At 41.9% G+C, this 18442-nt stretch overlaps 1 protein-coding gene across 8 annotated transcripts in view; it reads left to right on the forward strand.

The window, feature by feature from the left end:
* The window catches only part of SLC20A2 (solute carrier family 20 member 2), a 106445-nt gene that overhangs the window by 75043 nt on the left and 12960 nt on the right, over window positions 1–18442 (forward strand). For all 8 annotated transcript variants that reach the window (XM_019440665.2, XM_019440663.2, XM_019440666.2 and 5 more), the window contains 4 exons: window positions 2082–2198; window positions 6999–7202; window positions 8749–9340; window positions 17840–18025. In XM_019440665.2, coding sequence (XP_019296210.2) covers window positions 2082–2198; window positions 6999–7202; window positions 8749–9340; window positions 17840–18025 — 1099 coding nt within the window. The remainder of the gene's footprint in view (window positions 1–2081; window positions 2199–6998; window positions 7203–8748; window positions 9341–17839; window positions 18026–18442) is intronic.

The raw sequence follows: 18442 nt of genomic DNA on the forward strand, positions 1-18442 counted from the left end.
GCCAGGAAGCGGTGGCCCACTGGCACAGCCTGGTGGGGTGAGCCCGAGTGATTTTGCAAGGGTCAGACTTAGAGGCAGAGCCAGGGCTGGAGCCAGGCTGCCGGCTAATGTGGTGCAGCCCCAGGGTGTCCATAGCTTTCTGATGTCAGAGTGCGTGTTACGAGTGATTCAGATAATCTAGCCCCTAAAGCGTCTGTACTCCCACCAGTGACGCCTTAGCTATAATTAAGCTCGGTGATTCAGGTTTTTTGTTTTTCGTATGTGTATAAGCTAATCCTGACTCTCACTTATAGTATTACCTATCTATTCTACCTCTTACAGTTACCAAAATGTTTAATAATCCCTTAATCAAATAGCTTTGAGTGTGTTTGTATATATAAAATGGTTAACAGTGTAACAAAGCCTGCATCATTAAAGATTTATTTAATCTAAGAGCGAAGAGCAAAGTTTTAAATAGTTCATTCCTTTAAAACTTTTAAAACATGTTTAACAATTTACAGAAGTGACATGCTTATGTTTTCAAAGTTAACAGTACAAAAGTGTATGTAGTAAGAAGTGAAAGCCCTCTCCGATTTCTTATGTCCCTATAGGATTAACCATTGTATCATTCCAGAACTTTTTCTATACATTTGTTCGTATGGTAGGAGTAGAAATATATTTTTTTAAGTTTATTTATTTATTTTGAGAGAGAGAGAGAGAGAGACAGAGCACGAGCAGGGGAGGGGCAGAGAGAGGGAGAGAGAGAATCCCAAGCAGGCTCCACACTGGTAGCGCAGAACCCGATGTGGGGCTCGATATCGCGAACCATGAGATCATGACCTGAGCCAAAGTCCAGAGTAGGAGGCTTAACTGACTGAGCCACCCAGGTGTCCCCAATATGGGTTTTTTTAAAAAACATAAATTCGGGGTGCCTGGCTGCCTCAGTTGATAGAACATGCAACTCTTGATCTGGGGTGGGATTGTAAATTCAAGCCCCATGTTGGGTGTAGAGATTACTTAAAAATAAAATCTTAAAAAAAACCAACAACATAAATTGGAGTATAGTACTCCAGGCAGCCCTTCTTACTTACTAGATCATAGGCCTCTTTCCTTATCAGTATATATAGATCTATCTCATTTATATGACTCTGTCCTATAATTATTACACATTTCCATAATGATGCACATATTAGTTGTCTTGCACATTCTTACTGTTACAAATAAAGCCATTAGTAAGTGTTCTTGTACACATATCTTTGTTTCTGTGCAAGCATGCATGTTAAAGCTGTAAACCTGTGAATGTGTGTGAAATGTGCCTGTTGCCACCAGTGCCAGAAAATGGACAAAATTCAGAGTGATGAGTTCTGGAATGCAGTGCCAGGAAAATATGATGCTCCTAAACCATGTGCCCTTCTGCCTTTTTATTGGCTAATGTAATTGCAACTTAGTATGCATTATTGAATTTTAATGAAAAGTTTTTCTATAATTACATGAGTTGACAATTCAAAGAACAGTTAAATTTGGAGGTCAATGTCCTTTTATAGAACTTTTATCTCCAAGCTGACTTTAAAAAGGTTTGTGTATGTGGTTAGAGTGTCATGGCCATTTAAAGCAGAGCTGCTGACTACTGAGAAACCCAAAGAGGCAGCAGTCAGCAGCCTGGTGCAGGGTTCTAGACCTCAGCTGCTCACTGCCGTGGGAGTGGGCTGATGTCAGGACAGAAGACGACAACGTCCTTTCTTAGCTATATATGGTCCACTCCGGAACTCTGTAACTTAGATATTGAAATAATATGTAAATGGTTTTATTCCAATTTAATATGCTGTTTGTGCCACATTGATAAAATTGTAATAGTTAGCTTACTACTCAGTTTAACCACATATTGACCAGATATAGTGTGTCTTAAACACAGGGCACATGGGAACGTTCCAGGGACAGCTTTCTACCCCAAAAACTATAGCACATTGTTTTGGTTGAAAGTTTTATTAAATACAAAACCCAGGTGATTAGTTTTGGATTGGGGGAATGTAAAGTATGTTGATATGAGCATGACCTTTCAGAAAGTATCCACCGACAACACCACTGTCCTTTTTACTTTCCAGTGCTTGGTCTGGTCCTTCCCATATGGGCAATAGCACTCATCTCCTTTGGCGTTGCACTGCTGTTTGCCCTTTTTGTATGGCTCTTTGTGTGTCCATGGATGCGGAGGAAAATAGCAGGTAAGGGCTTTTTTATTCTTCTGGTTTACAAAAATCCTGGTTCCTGGGGCTTCAGGTGTAACCCACAATTACCCTTACTAACAGAAGAAACTGGATGCATGAATAACCCTAGAACATAGCACTGAGATACATGCCCCATCCTTGTCTCTTGGCTCCTAACTGCTTTCTGGCTCAAACTTTTTCTTGGTAACTTGTGACTGGAATGAGCAGTAAGGTCCTGGTTGCCTCGGATGACTGGAAGTTAACTACTGGTCAGGTTCTACCAGCCCCATGAAAAGCATTAGTCTTCAGGGAAATGCAGATTAATAACACAGTAAGATATCCATCCATTCACATCCACAGGAATGGTTAAAAGTAAACAGACTAACATTTCAAAATATTGACAAAGAAGAATAACTAGAATTTTCAGACGTTTATGGTGAAATATAAAATGGTACAACCACTTGGAAATTTGAAGTTTCCTGTCAAGTTAGACATACATTTACCACATGACCCAGTAATTCTACTCCTAGATATTTATCCAAGAGAAATGAAAATGTACATTCATAGGGGCACCTGGGTGGCTCAGTTGGTTGTGTGTGACTTCAGCTAGGTCATGATCTCATGGTTCATGGGTTTGAGCTCCACGTCGGGCTCTGTGCTGACAGCTCAGAGCCTGGAGCCTGCTTCAGATTCCGTGTCTCCCTCTCTGTCTGCCCCTCCCCAACTTGCACTCTGTCTCTGTCTCTGTCTCTGTCTCTCTCTCTCTCTCTCAAAAATAAATAAACATAAAGAAATAAAAAATATATATGTTCATAGAAAGACTTGTATACAATCATTTTGTCATAACAACCAGAAACTAGAAACAACCCAAATGTTCCTGAATAGGTGAAAGGATAACCAAATTGTGATATATTCATGTAATTCAAGCCTCCATAGCTATAAAGAGAATGAACTAACCACAGTATAATGAATTTCACAGACATTATGTTGAGTAAAAGAAGCCAGATACAAAATAGTACATCCTATATGATTCCAGGGAAAATTAATCTATAGTGATAGAAAGCTCTAGGTGCTGGAGATGGTGGGGGGTTTCCAGGAGACTAATGGCAAAGGGGCACATGGGAACATTCCAGGAACATGGAAATGGAAGTGTTCTCTGTCCCAGCTGGGGTAGTGTTTATAGGGTGTACTCATCCATCACAGGTCATCTGTCTGCACGTTTAAAATGTATGAATTTTATTGTATATAAATCATATTTCAACAGAATTTTTCAAAAAGAAGAATATGGATCAGAAAGCTATAAGAGCTGCTATTCTGTCCTTAGCAACATAGTTCTAAGCCTTAAGGCCACATGCTGTTACAGGGCTCTCAGATGAAAAGAAGTATTTACTTTCAGCCTCAGAGTGTGCCTTACGATCCTGTTTCAGTGTGGACATATCTCAGTTTGAAAATCCATATTCCAAAGAAGAACAGAACAAATGAGGAGACATACCATGTTCACGAATTAGAAGATTCAGTATCATTAAGATGTCAGTTCTTGTCAAATTGTTCTCTAGATTTAACACAGTTGAAGTTAAAATCCAAGCAGGTTATTTTGTAGATTTAGACAAGCTGGTTTTAAAATCTATATTGAGGGGCGCCTGGGTGGCTCAGTCGGTTGAGCGTCCGACTTCGGCTCAGGTCATGATCTCACAGCTCGTGAGTTCAAACCCCATGTCGGGCTCTGTGCTGACAGCTCAGAGCCTGGAGTCTGCTTCGGATTCTGTGTCTCTGTGTCTCTTTCGCTATGCCCCTCCCTCATTCATGTTGTCTCTCAAGAATAAATAAAACATTAAAAAAAAAAAGTAAAATCTATATTGAAAGGAAAAGGAACTAGAATAGCCAAAACACTTTTGAAAAAGAACAGAATTGGAAGATTCATACTACTTTACTCAAAGAGTTAATATAAAATGACCAGACTGTGTGGTATTAGTGAAGAGATGGACATCCACATTGATAGAACAGAACTCGAGTCTAGAAATAGACCCACACAAATCTGGCACGTTGATTTTTAACAAAGTACAGAGGCACTTCAGTGGAGAAAGAATCATCTTTCAACAAATGGTATTGGAATATTCGGACATCTATATGCCAAAAAAAGAACCTTGACTTAAGCCTTACACCTGTAAAAAAAAAAACAAAAAAAAACAAAAAACAAAAACATTAAAGCATAGCATAGATTTAAACAAAAATAGAAAATGATAAGGCTTTTAGGGAAAAAAATAAAATACATAAAATTTTCCCATTGTTTTGGAGACATTCAAATTGGTGTCTATGGTATCTCATGATTTCAGTTTGTACTTCTGTGATGACTAGTGATGTGGAGTACCTTTTCATAGACTTATTTGCCATTTATATAGCTCTACTGATGAAGTGTCCAAATTTTTTGCTCATTTTTTCACTGCAATATTCTTGAAGATTTCTCTATATATTCTGAATACAAGTCCTTTGTCAGGGGATCTGTAAACACTTCTAATCTGTAGGTTGTCTTTTCATTCCCTTAATAGTGTTTTTCACAGAACAGTAGTTTTAATTTTGATGAAGTGCCATTTATCAGCTTTTTTTAATTTTTTTTTTTTTTTTTTATATAAAGAGAGGATGAGCACGAATGGGGGAGAGGGGCAGAAGGAGAGAGAATCTCAAGCAGGCTTCACAGCACAGAACCCAACACAGGGCTTGATCCCATGACCCTGGGATCATGACCTGAGCCGAAATCGAGAGTTGGACCCTCAACCAACTGAGCCGCCCAGGGGCCCCACAACTTCTTTTTTTATAAATTGTGTTTTGGGTGTCACATCTAAAAATTCTTTGTTTCACCCACTCATAGAAGTTTTTTCCATTTTAAACATTTTTATAAAAATTACAAAGTTTATGGTTTCATTTATATGACATTCTGAAAAAGACAGAACACGGGAAGAGACCAGGTCAGTGATTGCCAAGGAGCTGGGCAGTGGGTCTTACTACCAGGGGAGCTTTGGGAGGTGATAGAACTTTTCTGTATCCTGATTGTGGTGAGGGTTACATGAGTCTAGACATGTCTTAGAATCAGGATGGGCACACAAATACATAGTCAGTTCACTGCATATAAATTTTAAAACAAAAATTAAAAAGATCCACATTAATACATACAACTTCAGACTAAATAGTAAAGCCACATCAATAATGGCTGGATGAATTGCTGCTGCTTCTCCTGTGTAGCTGTTCCCTGCTCTCTGCTGAAAATAACTATCCCTCCACCATTCATACAGACTACTAACTGAAGATGAGCCCCTTAAACATACTGCTTGTCTGGTTTAACCCATAGGAATGATCAACTATACTTCAATGCTTTGATTTTTTAAACATTTTTTTAAATGTTTTTACTTATTATTTTGAGAGAGAGAAAGACACAAAGCACGAGCAGGGAAGGGGCAGAGAGAGAAGGAGATACAGAATCTGAAGTAGGCTCCATCCAGGCTCTGAATGGTCAGCACAGAGCCTGACACGGAGCTCAAGCCCATGAACTGTGAGATCATGACCTGAGCCAAAGTTGGACGCTTAACCAACTGAGCCACCCAGGCGCCCCACTAAATGTTTTGATTTTTAGAGGCTTTTTCTAATAGCTTTCTTGCCGAATAGACTATAAAATCTTTGCTTTCCAGCTTAATGCTGTAACAGCAGGAAACTGGTATTGCTCCCAATAGGCTTCTGAGGAGATTTTGTTTTATCAATGCCATATTTTGTTAGTTCAATATATATTTCTTGATCTAGTATTTTAAGTATACACTAGTGATTAAGGTCATGGACCATAGAGCTAAAATGCCTGCATTTTACCACCTGTGTGGTTCTGGGCAACTGACTTAATCTCTCTGTGTACTTCAGTTTGCTCATTAATAAAAAGCAGAAAATAATAAAACCTGTCTCATGTAAGTGTGAACAATTTTTGCTTAATTGTTGTAATCTTTACAAATATTGTCTTCTCTCATTTTGATTATAAGCACCTTAAGGTCCCAGATCTAAAAAAAAAAAAAAAAAAAATCTGTATTTCTGACTGTGTACGTGGATACAGGGAGGTGACAGGATTATGTGAGTATATCCAGCAAAGAAGAATACTTCCATTTTAGTTCTGTAGGTAAGAGCTTAGAAATTTGCCCAGGAGAATCTACAAGCAGCAAGATCATTAAATCAGCACCACATATCAGATCTGATTAAAAAGAATCCTATAGAGCTTTAAAGCAGCTTTTTTTTAAAAAATTATCTTTTGAAAGTAAAAGATTTTTAGAAGTTATTAGGATCTCTCTGTTCCTTTTTGGAAAATGATTTACTTGTTTTCTAAGATTTGGTGACCTGGAGAAATCAGAGACCAGTAATTTATTGAACAGAAGAAAACCAAACAGACTATAACTAATATCTCTGAAGACAAAAAGGATAAACATTTCAGTGATTTTGAGGTTAGTTTAAGAAAATAGAAGGCCAGTCCAGATGGTCGTAGGATTACAGAGTACTAGCGGTGGAAGGGACTGTGGGGACCGCATCTAGCCCTCTCAGTTTGTTGGTTTTGAAGGAGATAATTGGGGCCTGAGCCTACCCCTCTTGTCCTCAGCAGCTGAATTTTCTGGCTTGAGTTTCCCAGATAATTGATTGAAGTCTCCTCTTCATTTTTTCTATTTAGCTATAACTATTTTTTCATTTTCAAAGTTAAATACTAAAGTATAAAGATAAATGCTCACTTTTATATTCGCTTTTCAATAACAAGATCTCTAATTTCAGAATTTTCAGTTATACCTATATTTTCTTTAGGCAAATTACAAAAAGAAGCTGCTCTATCGCGAGTTTCTGACGAAAGCCTCAGTAAAATTCAGGAAGTGGAGTCCCCAGTATTTAAAGAGCTACCAGGTGCCAAGGCTAATGACGACAGCACTGTCCCTCTCACGGGGTCAGCTGGGGAGCCATCTGGAACTTCTGAAGGCACATCAGTGGGAAACCACCCCCGGGCCTCCTACGGTAAGGTGTGCACAGAGGGTGTAGAGTTTCCATGGTGGTAGAGAGCAGTTCCTAGGGGGCCAGTGAGCAGGGGACACCAGCCAGGCTGCCTGTGGGTGATTAGGTTTTATTTATATATTAAAAAAAATTTTTTTTAATGTTTATTTGTTTTTGAGAAAGAGTGAGGGAGAAAGAGGCAGAGTGTGGGTGGGGGAGGGCAGAGAGAGAGAGGGAGACACAGAATCTGAAACAGACTCCAGGCTCTGAGCTGTCTGCGCAGAGTCTGACTCGGGGCTTGAACTTGTGAACCACGAGATCATGACCTGAGCTGAAGTTGGAGGCTTAACCAACTGAGCCACCCAGGCACCCCATGGGTGGTTAGGTTTTAATGCACAAAAGTGTCCCTCAGTTTTATGTTTTGGGGTAGTCCAGGGGCTAAAGAGGTCTCAGAAGACCATGCAGTCAACAGAGCAACTCACTCTGGTCCTGTGATTTTCTTCCAAGAGCTGTTTATAGTCTCATCAACGGCGCCAGGGCCCACACACCACCTCTCTGCAGCTCAGTCAACTGCACCTGCGTCTTCCATGTTGCAGTTTCCTGGTTGCCAAAGATTGGCTTTTCCAGCTTGCTAAGCATGCCTTCCACATGGAGGACATAAAGAGAAAGCCTAGTGTAGCATCACAGAAACCTCAAAAAACGTCAAGACTGTCCTGCCGTCTTGGGGGTTCTTTTGTCTCGTAACATTTGTGGTTAAAGATGGGTGAGCACCAGCCTCTGCCAGGCCTGTTGGGACAGCTTCCCGCCTCCCTGCAAGGTGGGGCCTTGGCACCTGCTTTCACTTCCCATAGGTGCGGTCTGAGACTTGACCCAAAGAAAGCAAATGAATTTTGCTCCGCTGATCTGACAGATAACTGCCTTTGACATTTATGATTGGCCTTTAAGGAGCACCTACAAATCTATCTCATAGCGAACTGGATTTTGTCCCTCATGCATGAAGTTTTCCTGAAATAAGTTCCTTATAAAGATTCTCCCTTTATTGGTTACTAGAAACAGGAAAGAGTGCCGTAGTCATTTCTGGAAGATGCTTTTTAAAAAATGTTTATTCATTTTTGAGAGAGAGAGACAGCGTGTGAGTGGGGAAGGAGCAGAGAGAGAGGGAGACAGAATCCGAAGCAGGCTCCAGGCTCTGAGCTGTCAGCACAGAGCCCCAGAGCCTGACACGGGGCTCGAACTCACAAGCAGTGAGATCATGACCTGAGCCGAAGTCGGACACTTAACCAACTGAGCCACCCAGGTGCCCCTGGAAGATGCTTTTTAGGAGAACTTAAATAACATCATTTTCAAAGTTTTGCCCATGTGTTTTATGTTCCAAGTTCCCTTTTTCATTTTAACTGTATTGCATGCTCTTTATAGTTAATTTGGAAAATAAAGCATGTGGAAAAAGATTGAAAATCACCCATAACCCAAATTTCCAGAGATCACCACCATAAAGGATGAGGGATATTGCCTTACAGAAACGATTTATATTCAAAAGCTAGAAAATAAGACTCTTTTTAACCCATTTCAGGAAGGGCACTTTCCATGACTCACGGCTCTGCAAAATCACCCGTCTCCAACGGCACCTTCGGCTTTGACGGCCACACGAGGAGTGACGGGCACGTGTACCACACGGTGCACAAAGACTCGGGGCTCTACAAAGACTTGCTGCACAGGATTCACTCAGACAGGGGCCCCGAGGAGAGGCCCGCACAGGAGAACAACTACCGGTTTCTGCGGCGAAATAACAGTTACACGTGCTACACGGCAGCCATCTGTGGAATGCCTGTCCACTCGACCTTCAAAGCTGCTGACTCGTCATCTGCGCCAGAGGACAGCGAGAAGCTGGTGGGGGACGCCGTGTCCTATTCTAAAAAGAGGCTTCGCTATGACAGCTACTCAAGCTACTGCAATGCGGTGGCAGAAGCTGAGATAGAGGCCGATGAGGGAGGTGTGGAAATGAAGCTGGCATCTGAGCTGACGGATCCCGACCAGCCCCGAGACGACCCTGCAGAAGAGGAGAAGGAGGAGAAGGACACAGCCGAGGTCCACCTCCTGTTCCATTTCCTGCAAGTCCTTACTGCCTGTTTTGGATCCTTTGCTCATGGTGGCAATGACGTGAGGTAAGTCCATCCCTTCATCCAGCAAGTATGTCCGGAGGGTCTGCTCGTGCACCAGGCACTGCTGTGGGTGTCAGGATGCAGCACGGAACAACAGACACAAATCCCTGTCACCAGGAGTAAACAAGTAAATAGGTGGCGTGTGTAGTATGCCAGGAGGTGTAAATGTGCAGGGGAAAATCAGGTAGAAGGGGGGATGGGAACATCTGGAGGACAGCAGTGTTGGCTAGGCTGCTCAAGTGAGGGTTCCCTGAGTGAGATCTGAAGGGGCTGAGGGAGCCAGCTGTGTGGGCATCGGTAGGAGAGCATTCCCAGGACAGCAGGTGCAAAGGCCTGAGAAAGGAGTGTGCCTGGTGTATTCTAGGAAGAGCAAGGAGGCCACGGAGGGAGAGAATGTGGACTGTAAGGTCAGCAGGTCTCAGAAGCCTGGAATATGTAGAGTCTCTGCTCTCTTCCTATGAGCTGGGAAGCCCTACACAAGTCACTTGATGCCCTAAAGCCTCAGTGTCCCAATCTATAAAATGGGAGTAAAACTAGTACCAACCTCGGGGGTTTCTATGGGGATTAAGTGAGATACTTTATTTAATGTGCTTAGGATGGTGTTTCTCACATAATCAGTATCTGTGTATTCTCATTATTATTATTATCGTAACTATCATGCAGGCCTGATATTTCTGTCCAAATCAGGGAAACATGCTGTTGTTGTATTTCTTATTGCCCAGATATATGACTCTCCATGTTATAGCTGGGGGTTTCCATATACCACCTAACCACATGTAATTCAATTTCTGTTCTTTTTAAAAAGTCTTGCCACCAGGCAAGAGGTCTGGACATTTTGGGTTCTGCTCAATGTTATATAGGTGTTATCATATTACTGTATTTGAGGCATCATTCTCTGTCCTAGCTTGATTTTTTGACTGCCCCACACCCAGCACCACCCTACTTCCTCTTCCTCCTGATCAAAAAAATTTTTTTAAGTTTTTATTTATTTGTTTTGAGAGAGAGAATGTGTGCACAAATGCAGGGGAGGAGCAGAGAGAGAGAGAGAGAGAGAGAGAGAGAATCTCAAGCAGGGTCTGTGCTGTCTGTACAGAGCTCAACATAGTTTTCGAGCTCACAAACTGTGAGATCATGACCTGAGCTAAAATCAAGAGCTCAGATGCTTAACCGACCAAGCACCCAGGTGCCCCCTGATAGAAAATTGAGATCCTGGTACTGGCAAAGTGTTATGAATTGGGTCCCTGTTCTTTGGAATTTAAATTCCAGTTGGGGAGATTTAAAAAAAGCATGTACATGGACAAACCACCCCAAAACAGTATTTCCAGGCCTAAGGAGGATCCAGGCAGTGGCTGCTACAGGTGACTGGAGTTTAAAGCTTGCAGTTTAGGGACTGGTTTTGAGGCTTCTGAGTACAGATTTGGTCTGATAAAAGCAAGTTCTGGAAGTAATGTAACCGTGAAGATAAGGCTTCTATTCCTTTAACAAAAGATTATTAAGTATAGTCCAGGCCTCAGTGCTGAACCATTTATAACCTCTTCTAATCCACTTTAAGTCAGTCCTTTGAGGTCATAAGTGGTATCTTACAAAGATAGGGAGTCTGAAGCTGAGATGTGATGTTTCTTGCCCAGGATCACAAAGCTAGTGAGAAGCAGACTTGAGAACCAGTTCTTCCTGACGCTCAGCCTCCACTGTGTCTGCTTGGTGTAGGGTGGGCTGAGGGGGGGAGACCAGGGCTGCAGATGCCCGGCGTTGAAAGCCTGTGTGTGTTTCTGCATGTAGGAGCTTGGACTTATCAGTCCATCCTAACAACAAGTAAAAAAGTGGGCACACTGAAAAATCAACAGCTCCCCTTGAAGCCATAAGAGAGACGGGGACACAGGGCAACCGCTGCCCCCAAGACAGGTACGAGAGAGAGACATGTACAGGGAATAAGGGAGGACAGACTCGCGAGTGGAAACTGCTCTGGGAACCAGTGCCAGGGAGAAAAACCTGAACTGTAAGGATGAGTTCCTAAAGTCAGTAGAGACTCCAGAGAGAGCCAGTGGGAGGGGCCCGCACAAGATTGTCAGCTTTATCTCTAGGAGCCCTAGCTCATCCTCAGTGAAAATCAGAGAAACTCCCCTCCTCCCTCGCATCACAGGGAGAGGGAAAGTAACCATTTTGACGTACCCAGAGCACTGTGTTCTTAACAAGCCTAACCCCGAGGGGAAACTAGTTAACGGGAGCCTAACCTGCTGGGTTATTATCACAGGCTAACCTGGAGGAAGGGAAATACCCAGCTGCAGCCCACTTGAGCCACCCTATCCTACATAAAGGGGGAGAAGAAAACCTGAGAAATACTTGTGAAGTTCACAGTCCAGAGGCATAGGCTCATGAAAAGACAGAGATCTAACCATAGGACTCTAGAGTGCTTCCTCGCCCTCCTGCATTTCACCACCATGTTCCTTACTAAAGGCTACTTAACAGCAGTTCCTTTTGCCTGGTACATGGTATCTGCCTATCAAGAAAAAATTACGAGTTATACCAAAAGGCAAAAACAACAACAACAACAACAACAACAACAACAAAAAACAATTGGAAGAGACAGAGTGGGCATCAGAACCAGAAATGGAAAGGGGTGTTGGAATGATCACATTAGGAATTTAAAACAACCATGATTAATACGCTAAGGGTTCTAATGGATAAAGTAGACTGCATGCAAGAACAGATGGGGCAATGTTAACAGAGACTTGGAAACTGTAAGAAAGAACCAGAAAGAAATACTAGAACACTGTAACAGAAATGAGGAATGCTTTTGTTTTTGCTTGTTTGTTTTTTCATTTGAGAGACAGCATGGGGGGGGGGGAGGAGAAGGGAGGGGGACAGAGAGAGGGAGGGAGAGAGAGAGAGAGTTATCTTAAGCAGGCGCCACTCTCAGTTCAGAGCCCTATGAGAGGCTTTAAGAATCCGCATCGGGGATGATGGGCATTGAGGAGGGCACCAGTTGGGATGAGTATTGGGTGTTGTATGGAAACCAATTTGACAATAAATTTCATATTAAAAAATTAAATTTAATTTAATTTAAAAAAAGAATCTGCATTGGGGGGTACTTGGGTGGCTCAGTCGGTTAAGCATCCAACTTTGGCTCAGGTCATGGTCTCAGAGTTCATGGGTTAGAGCCCCGTGTCAGAGCCTGGACCCTGCTTTGGATTCTGTGTCTCCCTCTCTCTCTGCCCTTTCCTTGCATACTCTCTGTCTCTCTCAAAAATAAACATTAAAAAAAAAAAAAAAAAAGAATCCACATTAGGGTCTGTGCTGACAGCTCAGATTGTGCTGTGCTGTCAGCTGTGCTGTGCTGACAGCTCAGGCGTGCTTCAGATTGTGTGTCTTCCTCTCTCTCTGCCCTTCCCTCACAGTCTCTCTCTCTCTCTCTCTCTAAAAAAAAATTTAAAAACATTAAAAAATGAAGAAAGGAAAACTCATCAAAATTTGTGGGATGCAGCAGTGCTAAAAAGGAAATTTATACCATTGAACACATATATTAGGAAAAACAAATACATAAATAAAATCAGTATTCTCAATTCCCACCCAAGGAAACTAGAAAAAGAGGAGAAAATTAAATCCAAAGTAAGCAGAAGAAATAATAAGAATTAGAACATGAATCAGTGAAATTGAAATCAGGAAATCAGAAGAGAAAATCTGTGAAACCAAAGGATAATTTTTTTAAAAGATCAGTTGATAAGCCTCTAGCCAGACTAAGAAAAACACAAATTACTAATATCAGAAATCAGGTGTTCACTATATATTCTATGGACATTAAAAAGATAATGGTATAAACCATTCTGTGCCCTTACATTTGATAACCTAGATGAAAAGGACTAATTCCTTGAATGACACACTTTGCCAAAATTCACAAAAGAAGAAATAGACACTCTGAATAGACCCGTACCTATTAAAGAGATCAAATCAGTAATTAATAACTTCCAAAATAGAAAGCACCAGGCCCAGATGGGTTCACTGGTGAATTCTACCAAATATTTAAGGCAGAAATTATACCAATTCTCTACAATGTCTTTCAAAGGATAGAAGTAGGAATACTTCCTAACTTACTCTCTAAGGCCAGTATTACCTTATTACCCAAACCAGAGAAAGACATTAACATAAAAGAAAACTATAGACCAGTATCCTTCATGAACATGGATGTACAAATCCTCAACAAAATAAGTAGCAAATTGAATCCAGCAATATATAAAAAGAATGACCATGACCATTTGGTCACCATGACCAAATGATATATATATTTTTAATGTTTATTTATTTTCGGGGGGTGGGGGGTGGACAGAGGATCCAAAGTGGACTTCATGCTGACAGCAGCGAGCCAGATGTGGGGCTTGAACCCATGAACCATTAGATCATGACCTGAGCTGAAGTCGTACACTCAAATGACTGAGCCATCCAGGTGCCCCATGACCAAGTGATATTTATCCCAGATAAAGAACGCTGCTTCAACATTCAAAAATCAGTTAATGTAATCCATCACATCAATAGGCTAAAAAGGAGTTAACGGAATTCACCACCTATTCATGATAAAACCTCTCAGTAAACTAGGAATAAAGGGGAACTTCCTCAACTTGATAAAGAATATTCACAAAAGACCTACAGCTAACATTATACTTAATGGTGAAAAACTCAAAGCTTTCCCACTGAGATCAGGAGCAAGGCAAGGATGTCCTCTTTTACCACTCCTTTTCAGCTTATACTGAATGAATAGCATTCTAGCTAATGCATAGGAAAAGAAAAGGAAATAAAAGATATACAGAATGGGAAGAAAGAAAGAAAACTGCCTTTGTTTACAGATGACATGATCATTTATGTAAAAAATTGAAAAGAATCGACAAACTCCTGAAATGAATAAGCAATTAGAGCAAGGTTGCAGAATATGAGATTAATATACAAAAGTCCATTGCTTTCCTACATACCAGTAATGAACAAGTGGCATTTGAAATTAAAAACAGAAAACCATCCACATAGTGAAATATTTCTGCGAAGCTGATGAATAAAATTGAAGAATGATATAAATCGATTTTCCATGTTCCATGTTGAACATTTTCCATGTTCAAGGATAGAAAGACTCAGTATTGTCAAGATGTCAGTCCTTCCTATCTTGATTTATAAATTCAGTGCAGTCCCAGCAAGTTATTTTGTGGATATCAGCAAACTGATTGTAAAGTTGATAAAGGCAAAAGACCTGGAGTAGCCAACACTGTCTTGAAAGAGTGGGACAAAGCTGAAGGACTGACACTACCCAACATCAAGACTTACGATATAGCTACAGTAATCAAGACAGTGTGGTATTGCTGAGAGAAAAGAGTAATCAGTAAAACAGAATAGAGCCCAGAAATAGACTCCCATAAATATAGTCAACTGATCTTTGACAAAGGAGCAAAGGAAATACAGTGGAGCAGAGAGTCTTTTCAACAAATGGTGCTGGAACAACTAGATATCCATGTGCAAAAAAACCAATCTGCATGCAGACCTTACACTCTTTACAAAAAGTGACTGAAAATGGATCACAACCCTAAATGTAAAGTGAAAAACTATAGCACTCCTGGTAGATAACACAAGAATAAACCTAGATGACCTTGGGTATGGAAATGACTCTTTAGATACAATACCAAGGGCACAATCCTACTAGATAAACTGGACTTCATTAAAATTAGAAATTTCTGCACGATGAAAGTGTCAAGAGAATGAGAAGACAAGCCAGAAACAGAAAATATTTGCAAAAGATGTAACTGATAAAATAGTAATATACAAAGAACTCTTAAAACTCAACAATAAGAAAACAACCCAATTAAAAAGTGAGCCCAACACATTACCAGACACCTTGCCAAAGAAGATACACAGAAGGCAAACAAACATATGAAAAGATATTCCACCTCGTGTCATTAAGGAAATGCAAATTAAAACAATGAGATACTACTATGGAACTGTTAGGATGGCCAAAGTCCGGAACCCTGACAGCACCAAATGCTGACAAGGCTGTGGAGCAACAGGAACTCATTCGTTGCTGGAGGGAGTGCAAAATGGGACAGCCACTTGGGAAGACAGTTTGGAGGCTTCTTACAAAACTCAACATACTCTTACGATGTGATCCAGTAATTCATGCTCCTTGGTATTTATTCAAAGGAGTCGAGAACTGAGGTCCATTCAAAAACCTGCACACAGATTTTACAGTATCTTTATACCCAATTGCCAAAACTTGGAAGTAACCAAGATGTTCTTTGGTAGATGAAGGGATAAATAAACGTGATACAGCCAATGGAATCTTTTTCAGTACTTGTAAGGAAATGAGCTACCAAGCCATGTAGGAAACGTAAATCATATTACTAAGTGAAAGAAGCCAATCTGAACAGTTACATTCTGTATGAATGTCTAACTATATGACATTCTGGAAAAGGCAGAACTATGGAGACAGTGAAAAGATTAGGGGTTGAGGTGGGGAGGAGGGATGAATACACACAGGGGATTTTTAGGGCAGTGAAAACACTCTGTATGAGGCTATAAAGATGGCTACGGGTCATTATACATTTGTCCAAACCTACAGAATGTACAACACCAAGGGTGAACTCTAATGTAAACTGTGGACTTTGGATGATAATGATGTGTCCTTGGAGGTTCATCACCTTTTTTTAAAGTTTATTTATTTATTTTAAGGAGAGACAGGGCACAAGCAGGAGAGGGGCAGAGAGAGACAGAGAGAATCCCAAGCAGGCTCTGCGATATCAGTGCAGAGCTCACTGTGAAGTTCGATCTCATGAACTGTGAGACCATGACCTGAGCCAAAATCGAGAGTCGGACACTTAACTGAGCCACCCAGGAGCCCCAAGGTTCATCACTTACAACAAATGTTCCACTGTGGTGGCAATGTGGATAATGGTGAGGCTGTGAATGTGTGGGGCAGGTAAATGGGCAAGCTCTACCTTCCCCTCAGTTTCACTGTGCGCCTTAAACTGCTCTAAAGGAATAAAGTCTTAATTAAAAATTTTTTCAAAAAACTGTGGCATCCCCTAAAACCATCCATATGTGCCTGCCAAGGGCCTGAGTGACAATAGCAGGTTGAGGAGAAAGGGCATGAGCACCTGAGTCCTGCCTCCTGCTAGTGCCACGACTTTAGCATCCATTTCCTCATCAATAAAATGGGAGCGACAATACCTAACTGCAGGATGGGTTTGAGAACTAACAGAGACCATGTTTGTGGTCCCGTCGTGTGGGACCTGATATGGCTGCCCAGACTGGTAGCTACTATTAGTAGCAATGCTGGTAATGAAAATGGAGAGAAACAGAGAAAAAAGAACTTAGTTTTTGTGTCCACTTCTTACGATATTTCAGTGCTTCTTTAAAAAATTAATACATCACACACCCATTAAGGTGGCTACTATAAAAAAAAAAATGACTTCACTCAGATGAGGACTTTAAGATACAAAACAGATGAACATAAGGGAAGAGAAGCAAAAATAAGATAAAAACAGGGAGGGGGACAAAACGTAAGAGACCCTTAAATATGGAGAACAATCAGAGGGTTCCTGGAGGGGTTGTGGGAGGGGGGCTGGGCTAAATGGGTAGGGGGCATTAGGGAATCTACTCCTGAAATCATTGTTGCACTGTATGCTAACTTGGATGTAAATTAAAAAATGAATAAATTATTTAAAAAATCAGAAAATAACAAGTGTTGGTGAGGATGTAGAGAAATTGGAACCTTTGTGTGCTGTTAGTGGGAATGTAAATTGGTGCAGCTGCTATGGAAGACAGTCTGGAGGTTCCTCAGAATATTAAAAATAGAACTCCCATCTGATCCAGCAATCTTACCTCTGAGTATGTACCCAGAAGAATTGAAAGCAGGGTCTTGAAGGGATATTTGTACACCCATGTTCATTGCAGCATCATTCACAGTAGCCAAGAGGTGGGAGCAACCTAAGTGTACACAGTCAGATGAATGTGTAGGCAGATGTGGTCTATACATACCATGGAATGTCCAGCCTTGAGAAGGGAGGAAATTCTGACCTGTGGCTACAACATGGAGGACTCTTGAGGACATAATGCTGAGTGGAATAAGCCTGCCACAAAGGACACACACTTAATGACGCTACTTCTATGAGGCACCTAGAGTAGTCCCATGGATAGAAATGTAAAATGGACGTTCACAGGGGCTGGGTGGCGGGCAAAGGGACTTACTGTTTAATGGGTTTTGCCAGATGAGAAAGTCCTGGAGATGTATTTCACAACAGTGTGAACACGCTTAACACTACTGAATTATATACACTTAAAATGGTTAAGATAGTAAATTTTTATGGTTTTTTTCCACCACCACAACAAAAAATAATAAATCATTTTAATCACCACAAGATTATATGCGGAGCCAGAAATACAGTCAGGTGGGCTTTCCTCAAGCCTGGGAAGTCACTGCATGTTGTGTACACGTACATACAATGTCTGTGTCATTCATCTTCTTTTCCCTCCCAGTAATGCCATTGGTCCCCTGGTAGCTTTGTGGCTGATTTACGAGCAAGGTGCAGTCCTGCAGGAAGCAGTTACCCCCGTCTGGCTGCTGTTTTATGGAGGAGTTGGAATTTGTACGGGTCTGTGGGTCTGGGGGAGAAGAGTGATCCAGACCATGGGGAAGGACCTCACCCCCATCACACCATCGAGGTAAGTCAGAGCGCGGGCGGGATCGGCAGGGTTGTCCTTCCCAGCTCTTCTATGCCTGAACGTCTGCCTCCAACCCCTCAGCGCAGCCACTGGGCAGCTGGGGTCACAGTGAGGAGAGGGCCGACCATCCGTCCTCGCCCTCCTTCCCGCACACCTCGGCTGGCCACGGCGGCACTGCGGTGAGGGAGAGGACTTGAGACGCTGGGGATGCAGGAGCCAGAGAAGCTCAAGGAAACAGAAGGGAAGGGAGCCCCCCAGGCCAGGCCCCGGCCATGCCCCCAACTGGTCTACCCCACAGGAGGCCCAGAGGGCGAGTGGTGAGGACCCAGGGGATGCCAACGGCCCTGGGCCCTGGGTCTGCGTTTCCGGAAAATTTGCCGCCCCTGCTTCACCTGCTGGATGGAAGCAGCTCTGGGC

The sequence above is a fragment of the Panthera pardus genome, unplaced genomic scaffold (genome assembly GCF_024362965.1).
Source record: "Panthera pardus isolate Hobbes unplaced genomic scaffold, ASM2436296v1 HiC_scaffold_13, whole genome shotgun sequence".
Classification (NCBI taxonomy): Eukaryota; Metazoa; Chordata; class Mammalia; order Carnivora; family Felidae; genus Panthera; species Panthera pardus.